At 40.9% G+C, this 21,615-nt stretch overlaps 1 protein-coding gene across 1 annotated transcript in view; it reads left to right on the forward strand.

Moving 5' to 3' along the window:
* Nucleotides 1-21,615, forward strand: part of LOC121326791 (probable bifunctional methylenetetrahydrofolate dehydrogenase/cyclohydrolase 2) — a 55,401-nt gene that overhangs the window by 28,897 nt on the left and 4,889 nt on the right. Inside the window, exon 7 of the mRNA XM_041270300.1 lies at nt 12,629-12,754. Within this exon, the coding sequence (XP_041126234.1) occupies nt 12,629-12,754 (126 nt within the window). The remainder of the gene's footprint in view (nt 1-12,628; nt 12,755-21,615) is intronic.

A 21,615-nucleotide genomic window follows, 5' to 3' on the forward strand; every position in this document is an offset into this window, starting at 1 on the left:
TACAGGGTGATTAGAAAGTAAGTTTACCACACAAGATATTGTGCGTTGATTACTTTCTAATCACCCTGTGCATGTGTGTGTGTGTCCTATATACAGCGTCACATGACCGTGATTATATATAGCGTATAGCACAGCTTGAATACTAATGAGCTGCTTCACACCGAATAAATCACTACGCACCAACACATTCTAAATTCCATGACAAACTGATATTTTGTTTGTATTAGTTACAAAACGATTGCCAAAATTAGTGGCATTTGACCTATTTCCTTTAATATATTTGGGGATGAAACTCCACATAACTGGTACAACACCAGCTTTCTGAGTGAAGACAGCAGTCCATCTGAATAAAAATAAATAAATAAATAAGTGCACCAGCAAGAGCAGACACGTCAGTTGTTGAGGAACAACTAAATGAAATAGAAGAAAACAAAGATTGAAAAACACACACAAAAAAAAAAAAACTACAGCATGGGCTGGTTAATGTACTTAAATAAAAAATATGGACACTAATTTTATGGAAATAAGTAAAAAAAAAAAATAATAATAATAAATTAACAACATTAAGGGAATTTTATGCCAGTGCAAGAAGTTCAACTGAGGACCAGAATTCAGTCTCTAGTTTTATGATGCTTAGCTGGACTAAATACATATTTTAACAGTAGAAGTTTTAACATCTCTGCCTACAGCGAGTTGATGCAATAATGTGTTCCTGTCAGGTAGGAAAACTCTTAGAAAAGCAGATAACGAAAAGGCCAGACACCACCCCCCGAATTACCGGCCTGGATTTTAAGTGTGTGCGGGAAACTGAGGTACTGTCCCCTGACACCGCAGTCGGATTGGTGCTTAAAGTCTGGTTTAATCGTCAACTTAATGTGGCACGACTTGGAGGCAAGGGTGTCTGACAACTAACAAAAACATATTTTAAGACCCAAAATGATGAAAACGTACTATGTGTGCCTTGCATATAATGAATTCACAAACTCACTTCAAGATCTGCCTTCAGTCTCCATCGCATCTGCTCTGTTTACTTCCTTATTGTCATTTGAAACTCTGTCCATCATCACAGCTTGTATTCAGTCCTCCAGTTTCTAGTAAGCACTTTCGATGCAGACATTCACAATAAACTAACGTGCAATTTATTTTTAATAAGTGAACAATTAAATGAAATTAAATTTAGGACTATATTACACTGCGGATGTCTACACAATAAAAGTTTCTGGTTTTGTCTTAATTTAAATGTGCTTTAATTATTTTAATTATTTTTCTTCCCACAAATGACAGGTAGCCGTGTTATAAGCAGTATGAACCACTTGGTTAAAGGCCACCCCAGGCGTGGTGTATATCATAGGAACCGCACGGCCCCTCGTGGTTTATACCTTACAAACACACACACATAATATATATATATATATAGTGGCTTGCAAAAGTATTCAGACCCCTGACCAATTCTCTCATATTACCGAATTACAAATGGTATATTGAAATTTTGTTCTGTTTGATATTTTATTTTTAAACACTGAAACTCAGAATCAATTATTGTAAGGTGGCATTGGTTTTATGTTGGGAAATATTTTTAAGAAAAATTTAAAAAAAGTATTCAACGCCTGTGCTGTGGAAGCTCCCAGTTTGCACCGATGAAAGAAATTGCCCTAACGAGGACACAATTACCTTACCATTGGTCTCCACCTGTGAACCATTAAAGTTGCTGTCACATTTTCTGGATAAAAACCCCACTGTTGAAGGATCATTGGTAAGGCTGTGAATCTGAAGGAAGATGAAGACCAAAGAGCATTCTACAGAATTTAGAGATAAAGTAATACAAATGGATAGATTAGGAAAAGGGTAGAGAATAATATCCAAGTGTTTGGATATCCCAGTGAGCACAGTTGGATCAATAATCAGGAAGAGGACCAGGCACTGCCAAGAAAAGGCCGTCCCTCAAAACTCAGCACTCAAAAAGGAAGGAGACTTGTGAGAGAGGCCAACAATCACTTTGAAGGAGCTACAGTTCAGTGGCTGGGAGTGGAGTAGTGGTGCACCAGTCAACCATATCAAGAGCTCTGCATAACACTGGCCTGTATGGGAGGGTGGCAAGAAAGAAGCCGTTACTCAAAAAGTACCATCTGAAAGCACGTCTGGAGTTTGCCAGAAAACATGAGAGTGACCCAGCTGCGATGTGGGAAAAGGTTTTATGATCAGATGAGACCAAGATATAGCTTTTTGGCCAAAACTCAAAGCGCTATGTGTGGCGCAAACCTAACACTGCTCATGCCTCAAGACACACCATCCCTACAGTGAAGTATGGTGGTGGCAGCATCATGCTGTGGGGATGCTTCTCATCAGCAGGGACTGGGCATCTTGTTACAATTGAAGGAAGAATGGATGGAGTAAAATACAGGAAAATACTGCAAGAGAATCAGCTTCAGTCCGCTAAAAAACTGAAGCTTGGGAGGAAATTCACCTTTCAGCAGGACAATGATCCCAAGCACAAGGCCAAAGAAACACTGGAGTGGCTCAAGAACAAAAAGGTGAATGTCCTACAGTGGCCCAGTCAAAGTCCTGATCTCAATCCCACTGAGAATCTGTGGCACTATTTGAAAATTGTGGTTCACAAGCTTCGTCCAACCAACCTGAACAACCTGGAGCAAATCTGCAAAGAAGAATGGGCCAAAATCACTCCGACACTGTGTGCAAGCTGGTACATACTTACCCCAAAAGACTTAAAGCTGTTATTGCAGTGAAAGGTGGCTCTACCAAATATTAATGTGTGGGGGTTTAATACTTATGCAAGCAAGATATTTCAGTTTTTTTTTATTTTTCTTAAAAATATTTCCCAACATAAAACCAATGCTACCTTACAATAATTGATTCAGCGTTTCAGTATTTAAAAATAAAATATCAAACAGAACAAAATTTCAATGTACCATTTGTAATTCAGTAATATGAGAGAATTGGTCAGGGGTCTGAATACTTTTGCAAGCCACTATATATATATATATATATATATATATATATATATATATATATATATATATATATATATATATATAGCTCTGGAAAAAATTAAGAGACCACTGAAATTTTTTTCTTAAATCAGCATCTGTACATGTATGGCAGCCATTCCATTCCAGTGTCTGTTGAATTCCAACACAGGCACACCTCATTCTACCGAATGAGGTACTGATTAGGGGATCACCTGAACCAAATCTGATTTAACGAGGAAAAGTATAAAAACCACTCCTGTGGTCATCACTATCCTCTTGCAATAGGACCAGCTGGATGGCAAAACAGTGCTAGTAGTACCTCAAAAGTAATTGGAATCAAAAAATAACTATTGACCATGCCCAAAGAGTTGAAAAGGAAAGTTTTGAGTGAGGAAAAGAAGGTTTCAATTCTAGCTTTACTGGCAGAGGGATACAGTGAGCGTCGGGTTGCTTCCATCCTTAAAATTTCAAAGACGGCGGTTCATAAGAACAAGATCAAGCAGCACACATTGGGGACAACAAAGCTACAGACCGGCAGAGGGCGAAAACGACTCTCCACTGACCGAGATGACCGGCAACTCATTTGAATGTCACTCAGCAACTGTAGGATGACATCAAGTGACCTACAAAAAGAATGGCAAACGGCAGCTAGGGTGAAGTGCACAGTGAGGACGGTTCGAAACAGGCAATCGTGCAAAGCTAGAAAAAAGCCCTTCATCAATGAGAAGCAAATAAGAGCCAGGCTGAGGTTTGCAAAAGACCATAAGAATTGGACCGTAGAGGACTAGAGTAAGATCATCTTCTCTGATGAGTCCAATTTTCAGCTTTGCCCAACACCTGGTCGTCTAATGGTTAGACGGAGACCTGGAGAGGCCTACAAGCAACAGTGTCTCGCACCCACTGTGAAATGTGGTGGAGGATCGGTGATGATCTGGGGGTGCTTCAGCAAGGCTGGAATCGGGCAGATTTGTCTTTGTGGAGGACACATGAATCAAGCCAAGTACAAGGTTGTCCTGGAAGAAAACTTGCTTCCTTCTGCACAATGTTCCCCAACTCTGAGGACCGTTTTTTGTGGATGGAGGACCACCAGATCAAGACCCTGTCATGGCCAGCCCAATCTCCAGATTCAATCTCAAGAGGAAGATGGATGGTCACAAGCCATCAAACAAAGCCGAGCTGCTTGAATTTTTGCACCAGGAGTGGCAAAAAGTCACCCAACATCAATGTGAAAGACTGGTGGAGAGCATGCCAAGACGCATGAAAGATGTGATTGAAAATCAGGGTTATTCTACCAAATATTGATTTCTGAACTCTTCCTAAGCTAAAACATTAATATTGTGTTGTTTAAAAATGAATCTGAACTTATTTTATTTGCATTACACGTGTAACAAATTTACAGTATAATCGTAAATCTTGAAAAACTACTCGCTTCTAAATCTTTTGTAGTCATTTTTGTATTACTTTAGTATAAATACATGTTAATTTGGATTCATATGTTGTTTTTTTCTGACTTTATGTGAACGAAAAGATGCACATTTGCCCCTTTTCCCATTGGAAATAGTGATATTTTGAAATGTCACTGTCCTGGTCACAAAAGCAAAGTTTTTGGGGAATAATAGCCATTTTCTATACTTTTGAGGCATAGGCAGTTAGGAAATAACACTTACTACCCAGGAACAAAAATTGTATTACATAATGTTAGTCGAAGGTCTGACAACACTCTTTTTTGTTATTTTGACCAGTCATTTTCTGCAAATAAATGCTCTAAATGACAATATTTTTATTTGGAATTTGGGAGAAATGTTGTCAGTAGTTTATAGAATAAAACAAAAATGTTCATTTTACCCAAACACATACCTATAAATAATAAAACCAGATAAACTGATAATTTTGCAGTGGTCTCTTAATTTTTTTTTCCGGAGCTGTGTGTGTGTATGTAGTGTGTGTGTGTATATATATATATATATATATATATATATATATATATGTATATATGTATGATATACATATAATATATATATATTATATATATGTATATGTCTATATTATATATATATCTTATAATATATATTATATATATATATATATATATATATATATATATATATATATATATATATATGTATGTGTATATTGTGTGTGTGTGTGTGTGTGTGTGTGTTAGGGTTGTGTAGGCAGTTTCATGTTAAACCCCAATTTCAGTACTTTAATAACTTTGACCCTGTTCAAAGGATTTGCAAGAAAGTTTGGATATGTGGCCCCTTTGGTTAGATCTCTTGGTGTGGGTTATTTCATTCTGCTCAGGTATGCGGATTCCGAGATCCTGATAGTGGAAAATTAACAAACAAAAAAAAATCTGTGTGTTTTTTTGGGTTTTTTTTGTCAGTCTCCAGCTCTAAAATGGTTTGCAATTTTTGTTTAACAATTTTAGGGTACAAGGGGACTGGCCCAGAAAAGCACCTTTTTCTGGTTTGGTGAAAACATATTAATCTGTTGCTGAGTTATAGGGATTTGAAATTTTGGTTCTGAGCATGCTTAGTACAGTTTTTGCAGTTAAGATTGACTGTAACACTGTCTTTTCATTTTGTGAGTGGGAAATGTGTTTGTTTTATATTTTTAAAATCTTTCTTCGTCACACGTCTCACAAATTCTTCTTATGAAAAAAGAAGCTGCTCTGGTGAACAGAGAGGTACACTGGCGAAAAAATCATTTAGAATTTAATTAATTTTGTCATGAGGGGGATTGTGGCGGAGTGCCCTGCCCCTTTGTTTATTATTATTTTGTGTTATGTTTTATATGTGTAAATGTTGTGGCGATAAGCCGTGTTTTGTATATTGTTTCTATTTTTAAAAACCTTGTGAGGATGCGTGACTGATCAGCTGCTGATTATTAAACTAGCTGACAGTCACACATCCTTATTAATCTTGTGCAGACTATGGCCGAGTGGTAATAAGATAATTATTGAATAAATTCATAGCTAGTTAATCCCTCGGAAAGACTATAAAATCCTGCAGCTCTCTGCAGTTGTGGTGGTTGTACAGAGGAGAAAACGAGAGCGAGATCGAGAGCAAAATAATAGATTCTGGTAACAGTGCCAGCAACTGCCCAGCCTGACCTAGGATCTTATTATTATTTTGTGTCCGTGATTTGTTTTTGTTGAATATTTATTTTGCTCTGTGAGCACTGTTTTTGTTTGAAATATTTTTGTATTCAAATAAACGGCACATGGCTCGTCTTTTTCACTGCAGTACCATGTGCATGTTTTGCTTTCCGCATTCCGGCCTGATGTCACAAAAAAAGAATGTGGACAACCACCGCCATGTCCTCGGGAGAGGTTTGCCTGAGACAGACAGCACTTTTTGGTGCAGCAGTACCTCCCTTACATTTTAATTGCTGATATCTCAGCCTCTGATTGTTTTTCCAGTGAACTAATTTATTAGTTTTTGTTCATATGTACGAACATCCAAAATGCTAACAGGGTATTACATTTTATATATTAAATATTGTAATGGTTATAGTAAAATTAAACATCGACGATTATGTTTTGCTTAGAGATGGTACATCTATGGCCACAACTTTTGCATCGCCTACATTTTATTTTGGATTAACATAATTTTAGATGTTTTATTAATGTAATCAAAGAAACTACAGAATGATATCGCAATAGTGTATTGGAAGCCATAATAGTTGTACAGTAGTGTTGAAGGCATGTTGGATTTCGAAATGTCACTTTTTAAATGTCTCAGTTTTTCGTTAAGTATGGAAAACGTTTGGTTACTTACCGTAATCTTGGTTCCCTGAAAGAGAAGATGACCACCAAAACATAATAATGGGATATGCCTGGCTATTCATAGGTATTCACTGAGCTCTTTTTATCAGAGCTGCTGATAGGCCCCTTCCCAGCGACAGCGACAGCGAGTGGAAGCGACAGCGAGTGGGAGAAGTACAGGCGTGGAAAAGTACAGAGCAGTTTCGAAGCAGAAAGGAGAAATTGCATCTTGAATTGCTTTAATCAGAAAACAGAGGACATTGGGGAAACACAGCAGCAGCTCAAAGTCAAACAGCCGCTTGTGTTTTTCTGATAACAAACAAGCTGAAACTCGGAGCAGCTGATTCAAATTCAGCGCCGTTTTGAGACACGGGCGAGGGGAGGAGCCAACAGCACAGCAGAACAACGCAGTTAAACGAGGCAGTCTTCCCAGCGACAGCGTGTGGAAGCGACAGCGAGTGGCAGAAGTACAGGCGTGGAAAAGTACAGAGCAGTTTCGAAGCAGTTTGAAAGCAGGTTGACGGCTGCAGAAGAAACTAAACTTAAAAAAAAACCTCAACATGGTCTTCAAGCCAGTAATCTGTGACACCTGCTTGATGTGGGAAATCCGAGAAAACCCAGCGGAGCTAAACCAAGTGTGCGTAAAGTGCCGCGCGATCCTGGATTTGCATAAACTAGGAAGTATGCTAGAAATGGAGCTGGAAGAAGTGAGACAGCAACAGGATCTTGAGGAACTGGCACACCCACAATTCATGGAAGTCTGCATCACCCCTAACAGACTGAAAGCCACCAGGGAGATAGAAGGTCAGAACAGCTGGGTTCAGGTAGGCAGAAGCAGGGAAAAAAAGAAACTTAGTCAAACACAACCACCAGAAATCAAAACAACCAACAGATTTGAGTCACTTCAGAATTTTGATGAGCAGAACCAACAACAAGAGAATGAAAGGAACAACATCCAGGACCCTATTGACAGTGGTGACCAGACAGCAAAAAGAAGGGAGGTCATGATTGTTGGGGACTCCATATTGAGAAACACAGCAAGTTCAATTCGCAGTTTGGACCCCCTTACTACAACAGTGTGCTGCCTTCCGGGAGCCTCGGTCAAGCACATCACTGAGAACGTGGACAGGCTCCTAGAACGAACAGGAGACGACCCGGTAGTAGTCGTCCACATCGGTACAAACAACATTGGAAGAGACAGACCAAAATCCCTGCAAAACAAATTCAGAGAGCTAGGAAGGAAATTAAAAGAGAAAAACAAAACTGTGGTATTTTCTGGTATACTACCCGCACCTTGCAAAGGACCATATGGACAGCTGGAAATAATTAATCAAAACGCATGGCTGAAGACGTGGTGCACACGGGAAGGCTTCACCTATCTTGATCATTGGACCACATTCTACAACGAGGACTATCTGTATAGACGGGATGGACTGCATTTAAATAACAAGGGAACCAGTCTACTTGGAGAAAAGATCCTCGAGCAGGTTCGGAAGCATTTAAACTAGAAAGGAAGGGGGGAGAAATCAACAAAAAAACAGAAGGGAGACCGCATCAAAACAAGAACAACAACTCAGGTAAGACAACCATTAAATGTATTTATCTAAATGCTAGAAGTATCAGAAACAAAATTCTAGAACTTGAAGCTACTGCACTAACAGGTAACTATGATGTGATAGGTGTTACAGAAACGTGGTTGTCTGAGAGTGATGGGGACGAATATAATATTTGTGGGTATACACTGTATAGGAAAGACAGGCAGGACAGAAGAGGAGGAGGGGTAGCGCTATACATAAGAAACAGTCTTGAAGCCCAGGTGTTAAACCTGGACAAAGAAAATAAAACCGAATCAATATGGGTCAGAATAACGGACAAAAATTCAAAAGGCATAATAATAGGAGCATGCTATAGACCGCCAGATTCAGACAGTGAGCAAAATAATCTGTTATACAATGACATTAGAAATGTGTGTAGCAAAGGAGAAGCCATACTAATGGGGGATTTCAACTTCCCCCAAATAAAATGGGAAAACCCGGTGGGTAGCGCGAAGGATGAAATAGAAATGGTGGAAATGACAAATGACTGCTTCCTAACACAATTTGTGAAGGCACCCACTAGAGGGGAGGCATGCCTTGATTTAGTCTTTTCAAATAACGAAGATAGAATAACTAAAACAGAGGTCAGAGAACCACTGGCAAACTCAGACCACAACATGGTCTCATTTGAAGTGTTTTTTAAATCCCCAAAAGTAATGACTAAAGCTAAGGTTTACAATTTTAGAAAAGCAAACTATGAAGGTATGAAACAGAGACTAACAGAAGTAGATTGGAGTAAAATAGAGAAAACACCCACAGAAGAAGGATGGTTGTTCTTCAAAAATGTAGTACTAGAGGCACAAAACAATTACATCCCTAAAGTAGACAAATCTAAATGTAAAACTAAATTGCCAAAATGGTTTAATAGATCAATTAAAAAAAATATTCAGCGAAAAAAGGCACTTTACAGAGCATTAAAAAAAGACCAAAAAGAAAGTACACAGAAAGAGTACACAGAACTGCAAATGCAAGTCAAAAAGGAAGTTAGAAAGGCCAAGAGAGAAATAGAAATAAACATTGCTAAGGGAGCTAAAACCAATTCCAAAATGTTTTTCCAATATTACAACAGCAAGAGAACATTCAAAGAGGAGATTAAATGTTTAAGAGATACAAATGGCAAAATCGTAGATGAAGAAAAAAAAAATAGCAAATATGTTAAATGATTACTTTTCACAAGTTTTTACAAAGGAAGATACTGACAACATGCCCCACATGTCATCCAGTTCCTGTCCAGTTTTAAATAACTTTAGCATAACTGAGGCAGAAGTGTTAAAGGGACTAGGAGCTCTTAAAATAAACAAATCCCCTGGGCCGGATGAGATCCTCCCAGTAGTACTCAAAGAAATGAAAGAAGTAATTTACAAACCGCTAACCAAGATCATGCAGCAGTCTCTTGACACAGGGGTGGTACCGACAGACTGGAAAATTGCAAACGTAATACCGATCCACAAAAAGGGAAACAAAACTGAACCAGGTAACTACAGACCAGTAAGCCTGACTTCTATTATATGCAAACTTATGGAAACTATAATAAGATCCAAAATGGAAAATTACCTATATGGTAACAGGGTACTGGGAGACAGTCAACATGGTTTTAGGAAAGGGAGATCGTGCCTAACTAACTTGCTTGATTTTTTTGAGGATGCAACATCCATAATGGATAATTGCAAAGCATATGACATGGTTTATTTAGATTTCCAGAAAGCTTTTGACAAAGTCCCGCACAAAAGATTAATTCTCAAACTGAACGCAGTTGGGATTCAAGGAAACACATGTACATGGATTAGGGAGTGGTTAACATGTAGAAAACAGAAAGTACTGATTAGAGGAAAAACCTCAGAATGGAGTGTGGTAACCAGCGGTGTACCACAGGGATCAGTATTAGGTCCTCTGCTATTCCTAATCTACATTAATGATTTAGATTCTGGTATAGTAAGCAAACTTGTTAAATTTGCAGACGACACAAAAGTAGGAGGAGTGGCAAACACTGTTGCAGCAGCAAAGGTCATTCAAAATGATCTAGACAAGATTCAGAACTGGGCAGACACATGGCAAATGACATTTAATAGAGAAAAGTGTAAGGTACTGCACGCAGGAAATAAAAATGTACATTATAAATATCATATGGGAGATATTGAAATTGGAGAAGGAATCTATGAAAAAGACCTAGGAGTTTTTGTTGACTCAGAAATGTCTTCATCTAGACAATGTGGGGAAGCTATAAAAAAGGCTAACAAGATGCTCGGATACATTGTGAAAAGTGTTGAATTTAAATCAAGGGAAGTAATGTTAAAACTGTACAATGCACTAGTAAGACCTCATCTTGAATATTGTGTTCAGTTCTGGTCACCTCGCTATAAAAAAGATATTGCTGCTCTAGAAAGAGTGCAAAGAAGAGCGACCAGAATTATTCCGGGCTTAAAAGGCATGTCATATGCAGACAGGCTAAAAGAATTGAATCTGTTCAGTCTTGAACAAAGAAGACTACGTGGCGACCTAATTCAAGCATTCAAAATTCTAAAAGGTATTGACAGTGTCGACCCAAGGGACTTTTTCAGCCTGAAAAAAGAAACAAGGACCAGGGGTCACAAATGGAGTTTAGAAAAAGGGGCATTCAGAACAGAAAATAGGAGACACTTTTTTACACAGAGAATTGTGAGGGTCTGGAATCAACTCCCCAGTAATGTTGTTGAAGCTGACACCCTGGGATCCTTCAAGAAGCTGCTTGATGAGATTTTGGGATCAATAAGCTACTAACAACCAAACGAGCAAGATGGGCCGAATGGCCTCCTCTCGTTTGTAAACTTTCTTATGTTCTTATGTTCCTGGGTTGAAGACAGCCACATTCTGCACGTGTTGTTTTTGGCAGGGAAGATAATTGTCTGCTTCCCTGCTAAAAACAACACGTGCAGAATGTGGCTGTCTTCAAATTAGTTAGTCGTTTGGCAATTTGGGGGTGGGCACATGTATAAAAAAAGAAGCAGCTGAGCGCTGTAGAAGAAGGAAGACAGAGGAAAGAATGAGAGAGCAGAGAACAATTTTATAACAATAGCTTCTACTCATGCTAGATTTAGACCAGCGTGATATTTGTTGTATTCTGTGTGTTTATTTTGACCACCATGCCGTTTTGTTTGTGTTTTAGTTTATTTAATTTATTAATCCTTTGCGGTCCTGTGTCGGACCAGGTCCCACATTACAATTCTCCCTTTCCAGTCCGATGTCGGACTCTGTCTGACATCATCAAAAAGACGTAAAGCACAGGTCTCTAGTCGTTTTTTCTTTGGAAAAAGCCGAGAAAACCTTTCAATGGCCAAGTGAGACCGATAGGAACCGAATGAAGATGAAAAAAAAAGCATATCTGATAGCCCCATGAACCATGGAGATAACACGGAATTAAACAAAGGAGATAGCTGCTTCTGCATCCAGCACTCAAAGAATGTCACAGACATTTGCAGAGCTTTTTGAGATGTTATAGTAATAAAATAATGACTTGAATTGCATTAATGAGGAGTTTGGTGATAAAACGAGTGATCAGGAGAGGATTTATCAATATGCACGTCTATAAAGATGTATGTGAAAAATACAGCGAACAAGGGGTGGAGCTTGGTTGGAGATGCAGTACTGAGTGTACTTTTGCGATTCAGTGACTTTTAAACCTGTTATACTCTGGAAAAAAGTAATTTAAACAGCGTGTGTGAAAATAAATTGGACCTGACACCCCTGACAAGTGCTGAATAAATGGACAGCTAAGGGTTAAAGAAAGGAAGAGCACATTTGCGTCTCACCCCACAGTACTGAGCCTGAGTCTATTATTAGCTGTATAACAGGACTAATAAGTGTGACTTTTTTCTAGCTGATGATACAGTCAGAGGAGTTGTCTATCACATTGTGCCTGCCTGTCACCACTGGTGTGAAAGGTAGTGTCTCAGCAAAAGTACCATTTTATTGCAGGACAAATCGCATCGCGTCCGGTGTGTGGCGACCTTAACACATTAAACAGATTTGCTGCATCAAATCAATTATTCAACCTGTTAGTTTTACTGCCTACTGTATATTGCAGATGGAAATTGACTGAATACCTTTTTTTCAATGTAGTAAAGCTGTGGTTTTCTCTGCAAAAATTGACCCACCTACCATCATTCCAAACCAAATAACCAAACAGCTGCACCACAACTTAAAACCACTGTGACTGAACTCCACTGTTCTATGCTTGGTGATCCCATGGGCTTGACTATGTAATATGAAAGTAAAAAGACTTATATTTATTCTTATTTCAGGAGTTCCAAAGCTGATTACTGCAGATATGGTGAAGGAGGGAGCAGCTGTTATTGATGTTGGCATTAATCGCATCCAGGACCCTGAAACTGGAAAGACCAAGTTGGTAGGAGATGTGGACTTTGAAGGTAAAACATATTTACTTCATCGAAAGCATTTCAGACAGTGGTTCTCAACCCAGTTGTTTTGGTGACCTCAGATTGCAGCCATCAACACTGGTGGTCGTACTGCAATTTTTTCCTAAGTATATTGTATGAAAAATAAATGAAATTTCTGCAATGAAGCTAGTTTCTCATTTTAAAAAATACAGCGGTCTGTCTCTATTCTTTACTGGATCTTAATTCCCAGGCACTTCTAATGATAAACTGGAGACATAAATCAGGATTTTTTTTAGATGTTGCATTGCTCTGACAACAAGTCATATACATTAATATTATTTAATATGGTACCTAAACTTACGTACATTACTAACGTATTAAAGTTACATAAATACAAAAAAATTACTTTCACTTTTCTGTTCCAATCACATGTTGCACATTTCCCAGCTAAATATAACACAAGTATAATGATTAGCAATGCTTTAATATCATAGAATTATATGTTCAACTGTATGAAAATATACTCCTGAAGAACAGGTTGTGAAGGCCTTACTTTACACCACTGAATTAACTATAGAGGTGTCACTCAGTAGTTAGTTAAATATTTTTTTGTGTATATTTGAGGCAGAAACAGTACCTCAGTAGACATGACATTTTTTTGCCATTGTTGTTTCTTCACAATAGTAGTAAAAGACCCATTTGAAAAGCTGTGCATGTTCATGTTTTTTGGCCAAAGGTTTTGCATTAACTAATTTCACTTCATAAAGTAGAATGAGATCTGCTAAATAATGTTATGTTAATAACATAGTGAATTACATACTGCTTTGTAATTTCCATATGTATGAAAAATGTGACATTTTGAAGTCTAACATGAAATACTGTACTACTATTATGGCTTCCGGTAGAGTTTTGCGATATCATTTTGAATTTTCTTTGATTACATGATGCTAACTAAAAGATCAAAATTATGTTTTTTGTTATTTATTTTGTATTGATGTCTCAGTCCCAAAATTCTATGTTATGCAACGCTTTGGCCATAACTGTACAGTATACATGTTAATCCCAAACATCTGATGGAGCTGTTTCTTCCCTTGCCATATTAGAAACTGTCACACCAATTCTGGCAAGGTTATAAATTGGTGAAAAGCATTGGAATTTCTGTGTAATTGATCTCTTGGACGAAGGCATGGATTTTTGCTTTTAAATTCAGGTGGATCAATGTTTGTTTAAAATGTTTTTATATTTTTCCCCAACACTAAAAAAAAGTAGTATTATTCCGTACCGCTGTTTTTACATCGCACTACTAAAGTCTTCGCTCGTTGATCAATGTGTAAGCTCTGACATAAAGAGAAACAAGTGGAAATTGGTGTGGCATGCCAAAATGAAATCTGATCAGAATGAAAGCCTGGCCAATCAGCATGCACTGATTATATTGACGTTAACCCTTAGCGGACCTTTTATTCAGGGCTTGTCAGATGCGTCAGGTCCAATTTATTTTCACGCGTGCTGTTTATTTTACAAAGGCACTGCATAGCAAAAGGACACTCAGTACTGCATCTCCAGCCAAGCCCCACCCCTTGTTCGATGTATTTTTCACATACTTCTTCATAGTAATGCATACTGATAAATCATTTTATCACCAAACTCCTCAATAATGTGATCCAAGTCATTATTTTATTACTATAACATCTCAAAAAGCTCTGAAAATGTCTGTGTTATTCTATGAGCGCTATGAGCGCTGGATGCGGATATCAGCTATCTTCTTTGTGTTATCTCTGTAGTGCCGGGGCTATGTGTATTGCTCAGATCCGCCCCCTTCTTTTTCAGCTTCTCTCAGCTCCTGTCGGTCTCACTCTGCCATTGAAAGGTTTTCTCTGCGTTTTCTGGAGAAAAAACGACTAGAGACCTGTGCTTGACTTCTTTTTGATAATGTTGGACAGGGTCCGATATCGGACTGGAAAGGGAAAATTGTCCGACATAGGACCGCAAAGGGTTAAAAAAAAAAGAAAAAAGCGTATTTCATAGCCCTATGCACTATAGAGATAACACGGACATAAACAAAGGTGATAGCTGCTTCTACATCCAGTGGTTGGTAGTCGTCATGAAAGTTTGGAGTGCGGCCTCATTTGCATGTTAGCTTTGAGCGTTTTCGATGAAGTTTCAGTGGGGAAATTTCAGTGCCACCTTAGCAGTCATACATACTCTGATGTACAACGTGCAGTTGGCAATGGAGGGACCCTGGTTTGATGTTACTGGCGTTCTGTAAAACTATTGTAAACAAATAATATACACATTTTTGAAGACTCCACCCTTTTGAATAATGTATTGTAATGGCATATAACAGCATTTATACCTTTTATTAATTGGGCCAGATGTCTATACATTTGATCAACTATTGACTGACCAAACTTACATACCAGCATGCTATGTCAAAAACAATGGTTAAGTGCTTCCAAATGAGTGTAAATGGCTGATTGGACTCGCTTTGTATACAGTAGGATATACATAGTGTTCTGCGGTTCCGGTTTATTCCGAATTTTACCGAAACAATACAGGATTTTTTTTTTTTTTTTTTTTTTTTTTTTTTTTTTTTTTTAACTGGACATCGTTTCTACTGATTAATACCCGATTTTTTTTTGTCTATTTTTTGTCAATATTTTGATGAAAATGCTGTATTATTGTGACTCTGGCATTGTAATAAGCAGCCCTACACTGTATCCTAGGATACAGCAGATGTTTAGATGTCATAGGATCAAATAACGTTCAAACGTGGTTCTCTGCCACCTCTTAAACACATTATCACCTGGTTATGTTGGCCAATGAAAGTCTGATTATTGTGGCAATTGCTGGGCGTAGTAACTACTAGCTTGATCAAAAACTAAATTGAAATACTGTACTTACACGAAAATATAATATTTGTAGTGGATGAGGAATGGGGAGAAAATGTAAATTAGTTTATGAATATTTAAAGGAAAACTAATGTTTCGAAGTGTACAGAAAGCAAAGATAACAGAAGGGGTCAGATGAGGCAGAGGATGCATAGCGTTGCAAATACTGAAATATAAGCGACACATTAAACTAAAACAATAAAGTGAACTGAGAGACAAGCAATCCATTTATGCAGCTTTTTAATACAAAGAGAACACAGAATGACTGTGTTAGTTTATCAGAGCACTATGCTTTGCTGGACAGCCATTGATTATTGCAACGAGGTATGTATTGGTGACTTTGTGCTACAGTACTGTCCATCAGCTAAAACACTGCCTTACGCCGACAATCTTAAACATAAATATTTGACAGAAAATGGTGATGCTTTAGTTGGTAAACGTTAGTTTACCTTCCGTAAACCTGGTTCCCTGAAAGAGAAGATGGCCACCAAAACATCGTTATGGGATACACTCCTGCCTATTGGTAGGTGTCACTGAGCTTTTTCTATCAAAGCGACCTCGCGGTCGGTGGCCATCTTCTCTTTCAGGGAACCAGGTTTACGGTAGGTAAACTAACATTCCCTTTCTAGTCAAAGATGGCCACCAAAACATCGGGGGGCCTGCGTGAGAGCATCCAGCACAATCTCAAGGCTCCATTCGGGGAGAGTAGCCCTCCTAGGAGGGTGCAATCGCTGAGCGCCTTGGAGAAACCAGGTAGCCAGAAAATGTGCGCCCGGGGACATTGAGTCAACGGGGGCATGACAAGCAGAAATAGCTGCTAGGTAAACCTTCAGTGTGGAAGGTGATCTACTAGCCTCAAGCAAGTCTTGCAGAAACTGCAAGATGACAGGCATGAGACAGAAGATTGGATCATGACCATTAATACGGCACCAATCTTGCAAATATTTTCACTTATAGGCGTACAGTGACCTAGTGGAATGCGCCCTAGCATTCTGCAGTGTACCCACGACCGCGTCTGACAGCCCTAAGGCTGACCAGTGGTCCCTTCAAGGGCCAGACCCACAACTGGAGCCTGCCTGGCTCCAGGTGCCAAAGTGTGCCTCTCGCCTGGCTGAGGAGATCTCAGCGAAGCGGGACATCCCAGGGCGGGCCATTCAATAGCTGGCACAGCGATGAATACCAGATTCTCCTGGGTCACCTGGGGGCCACTAGGAGAACTGATGCCTTCTCTGACCGGACCTTTTCGAGAAAGGCCGGGAGTAATGGCAGAGGCGGGAACGCGTAAAGGAGCGCAGCGCTCTGGGCCATTCGTGTGCTAGGGCATTGACACCGAGTGGACCGCCGCAGCGTTGGAGGGAGTACCATAGGGGGCTGTGTGTCATCTCCGCCGAGGCGAGAGATCAACCTGCGCCTTCCAGACCGTTTCAAAATGCACTCCACCACCTGAGGGTGGAGCCGCCACTCCGTGGATGCAGGCCCTCCGTCGAGAAGAGGTCCGCTGCCCGATTCTCCACGCCTGGAACATGCGTAGTCCAAAGGGACAGTAGGTTCCGTTGTGCCCAAATCAGAAGCCTGAAGGCTAGGCGATGCAGCCCTGGGGACTGAAGGCCACCCTGGTTGTTGACATACACCACCACTGATGTATTGTTCGTGCGGATCAGCACATGTCTGTTCCGCACTACGGGTAGGAAACGCTGGAGAGCAAGGAACACTGACTGCAGCTCCAGCATATTGATATGCAGGGACGTCCAACAATCCGACCAGGGCTCGCTGACTCCTCTGCCTTTGCAGACTGCGCCACAACCTGAGTTGGAGGCGTCCAGTTGGAAACTACTCCCATTTGGACTCCTTGGCACAAGGGAGAGGTAGCTCTCCACCAGCGCAGGGCCGCCGAGCAAGCAAGACACACTGTCAGCCGATGGTGTCTGTTGTGCTTGGGATGCAGAGGGAACGCATTGAGCCACACTAGCAGCGGGTGCATGCACAGTAAACCCATCCCAATGCTGATATTGCTGCGGCACAAGACAAATGGCACCTTGATCCATGTCGAAACAAGGAGAGTTGGTGCTGTAGAGCTGCTACTCTGTCATCCGACAGGTAAGCTTGCTATTAATTGGCTCTAGCATCATTAAGGGTGAGACAGTCTCAAACAAATGCTTCATCACAAATAGCTGTGTGGGCCGCTGCTCCTTCCTGCGACTGGGTAGATCAACCAGTCATACAGGCAATTCATCACCCTGATCACTTGCCGCCGCTTGGGAGCGAGGGTGGCATCCGTGCACTTTGAATCGTGTGGGGGTAAGGAGAGGCCAAATCACCGCACAGAGACTGAGGACGCTCCCCTGTAAGGCGGAACGGAGATACTTCTTGTGCGCTGGACCCATAGGAACGTGGAACAGGTTCTCCTGGTCCAGTGTGATACCCAGGCCAACAGCCTGGCGAGCCACCATACACCTCAGCCGTGTATTTAAGCACTCTGGCACCAAGGGTGCAGATGCACCGAGGGCACCCAGTGAGGTAGAATAGCACTGGGGACACCGAGTGTTATTGATATGCTGTGGCGCCAAGTACCGAGGCATGGATGCGTGAATCCGGGGTAGTGCATAGCATAGACTGGGGTGGATACATAGCTCGAGTGACTGCAGTAGGCAATCAGGAGAGCAGTACAGGGGAGCGCATGGTGCTGCACCATGGTGCAGGGAGGCGATAACCTGGTCCTGGACCCCGTGCAGTCACACAATGTGGCAGTGCATAGCGTATGCCAGAATGGAGCACAGGCTCAAGGAGCTGTGGTGTATTGTGCAGGAACAAAGTGACACATTCCCCATCCCAGGCGGGTGACCAAGCACGCAAATAGACAGGCTAAAATAAGCCTGCCAATTCCACTCAACAGCGGGACCCTGCAGAGCTGGATCCCGGTAGAGGAGTCACGCTGCTACTTTTTCTTTTTTAAAACTGCAAGGCAGTAAAGAAAAACATATATACATAACAATTGTGAGTGTAAAATAACAGTCACCACGGCAGCACGTGCGACTGTTTTGCTTTGTTTTTATAAACAGCACGCCGAGTAGGAGGCTTAAACAAGCTGGCGGATTCAACTCAACAGCGGGACACAGCAGAGCTGGGTTCCCGTGAAGGAATCACACTTATTATTACCTATTTCTAATTGCACGGCAGTAGGAAACAAATACACATACAGTGCCGTGAAAACAGTATTTGCCCCCAGTCTGATTTTCTGCATTTTTGCACATTTTTCACATTGAATTTGGTCAGATCTTTTTGTGGGTTATAGTAGTATATATAGTCTGAGTCTGAGAGAAAAAATGACACCAAAGTTTGGTGCTTCTTTCATTTGTTTGGTGTGCAAAGTAATCAAACATGCAATCTTCAGGTCTGAAAAAGTTATTGCCCCCCCAATTAAAGGGATAATTAGGGTCAGCTGTTTGAGTACTTTGGTTAACAATCAGGCCTGATTTGGCCCAGCCCTGCCCAAAATAAATCTGACTAACTTTGGCCCTTTACCATCAGAGTGAAGTTGTCAGCACACATGTTCTAGAGGCACATCATGCCACGATTAAAAGAAATTCTTGAAGACCTCCGGGAAAAAAAGTTCTTGATGCCTATCAGCCTAGAAAGGGCTACAAAGCCATTTCTAAGACTCAAGGTCTCTACCAAACCACAGTCAGAGCCATATTGTCCAAATGGAGAAAGTTTGGGACAGTAGAGAATCTTTCCAGGAGTGGCCACCCAGCAGAGTCAACTCTACGGTGGAGCACAGCAGAGCCAGGGTCCGATGGAGGATCTCCCTTCTCTCTTTTAAACTGCAGTAGCAGAGGAAAACACAAAACAGCAAGCACTGAAAGGTTTAAGCAGACTGCAATTGCAAAGCAGTGCAGGCTGTTTCACAGAAAAGAGTAAACACAGCGTAGTGGCTGGACCAGGATGTCTAGCCTGGACTACGTGCAGTCACACGACCGGGGCAGCTCATAGCCTACAGCGGTGGAGCACCGTCTACAGGCAGAGGCAACGAGGCACTGTTGTGCTAGGTCCGAAGCAGTGGCCAAGCACTGAGCGCACTGCGTGCACCATGCGACCTGAGCGCTGTGCGCAGAGTACCATGCAGCACTGAATTCCCATACTAGCGCCAGATACGGATGTGCACCGAGCACGGTGTCTACCATGACTGTGTGGTCACACACCTGAGCAACGCGTAGTGTACAACAGGGGGACAGGGCCAAAGCCGTGGTGGGCGATTGACTTTTACAACACAGTAATACAAAAACAGTTTTTAAAATACAAAAACAGTTAAATATTACAGTACAGATGGGGGAGACCACACTGTCTGTTTGATTATAAGACATACATGCGTGGTGAAGGCTAACACAGCCCAGTCTCAACTCAACAACGAGGGAGCCTCAGCGAGGAGTATATGGCAGGTCTGGCTGAAAGCAGTAGCTTATGCAGCACTTTTTAGAAGAAAAAAATGCAACACAGAGATGTCTTACCGTACCAATCGTGAGAAGCGAAAGACAGTGAATCTCCCCTGCGTGATGGTTAAGTACCCTCGGGAGGCGGGACCCAGGAGAGAGGGCCTATCTGCAGCTTTGATAGAAAGAGCTCAGTGACACCTACCAATAGGCAGGAGTGTATTTCATAACGATGTTTTGGTGGTCACCTTCGAATTGAAAGGGAACTTATGGAACGCGTTGATGAAAATGGCCAGTGGGATTTTTTGATACATCTCTCAATGGCTCGTACCACCCAGTTCTGTCTTTTTTTTTTTTGGTATGATTTCAAGGCAAATAAACCTGGCTTGTTTTGTGCTGATGTCATGTGCACACCTTCTGTAGATAATATTTCCGTCAGCACACTAATTGACCAAACATTCGCAATGTACCAGCTAACTTGGGAAAATGTGGCTTCGACTTGCACAGATTCTGCTTCATCATACATGCCCGGGGCATTAAACTTAATCAGAAACCAGAACTGCTACGCATCATATTCCACATGTAAAGTGTATTTACTGAGATTTTTTACCCCTAAATCTATTTTATACCGATTTTATCCCTATTCATGTTAACCTATTAGTGTGGTTCGGGGGCGTGCGCTAGGCTCCACCCTATCCTTTCATCTCCTATCATCAATCAAATCTACTTCCTATTTAAACCACTAGTCACACCCTATGCGGTGTCTTGCATTTTTTCGTTTGGTTGTGGACCTTAGCGGATTGCAAGACCCCAGCAATTTCTTTCTGTGTAAAGAATTAAGAAAAAAAAATAAGTATGGAGTACTTACTGCACAGCTCTTCCTTGGATTCAGAGAGTTTCGAGGATAACTTCATGTCCGTATCAGAGCATTCTCCGACAGCATCAATCCAAAAGCCGATCACCCCATCACTCTTCCTTCTAGGCTTATCCAAAACAGCTGAACAAATGCCTCCCAAGCAGGGTACCATTCCACTACCCACCGTTCAAGGAGTTAATCCTCGTCGATCCAAGCGGCTGCGAACTCAGGATATCTCTCCTGAGCAAGGGCTGGACTTTCAAGAAGCACATTGGTATTCTGGACCATATAGTGGTGGATAGCGGAAATTTACCAGTCATGCTGAAATCCAGAGACCCCAGATTACTAAAGAATCTTACCCTGGGGGAATTTGTCCTTGCATTCACTGTATTTAGAGATGTGTTATGTTCTTGCCTACGGTTCGGGTATACAGAAGTGGTTTCTATGTCGTGGAGCTGTTTGTCAGGTATGGAGGGACCATGTTTTTCAACTATCACAAATCCTTTTCAGCAAAAGCAGCAGCTATTTTGGCATCAGATAACCACATCATCGACTAGGTCGAAGAATCAGATAAGCAGAGGAAAGCAAATATGCAATCATTTCAATTTCGTTATCTGGTTGAGGAGCCAATGCAAAAATGTTTATATATGCAGTTTCTGCGGGGACGCTCATTCAAAAGCCATCTGCCCAGTAGTTCCAAAGTGACTTTCTTCAACACTT

This window comes from Polyodon spathula, chromosome 2 (genome assembly GCF_017654505.1).
Source record: "Polyodon spathula isolate WHYD16114869_AA chromosome 2, ASM1765450v1, whole genome shotgun sequence".
Classification (NCBI taxonomy): domain Eukaryota; kingdom Metazoa; phylum Chordata; class Actinopteri; order Acipenseriformes; family Polyodontidae; genus Polyodon; species Polyodon spathula.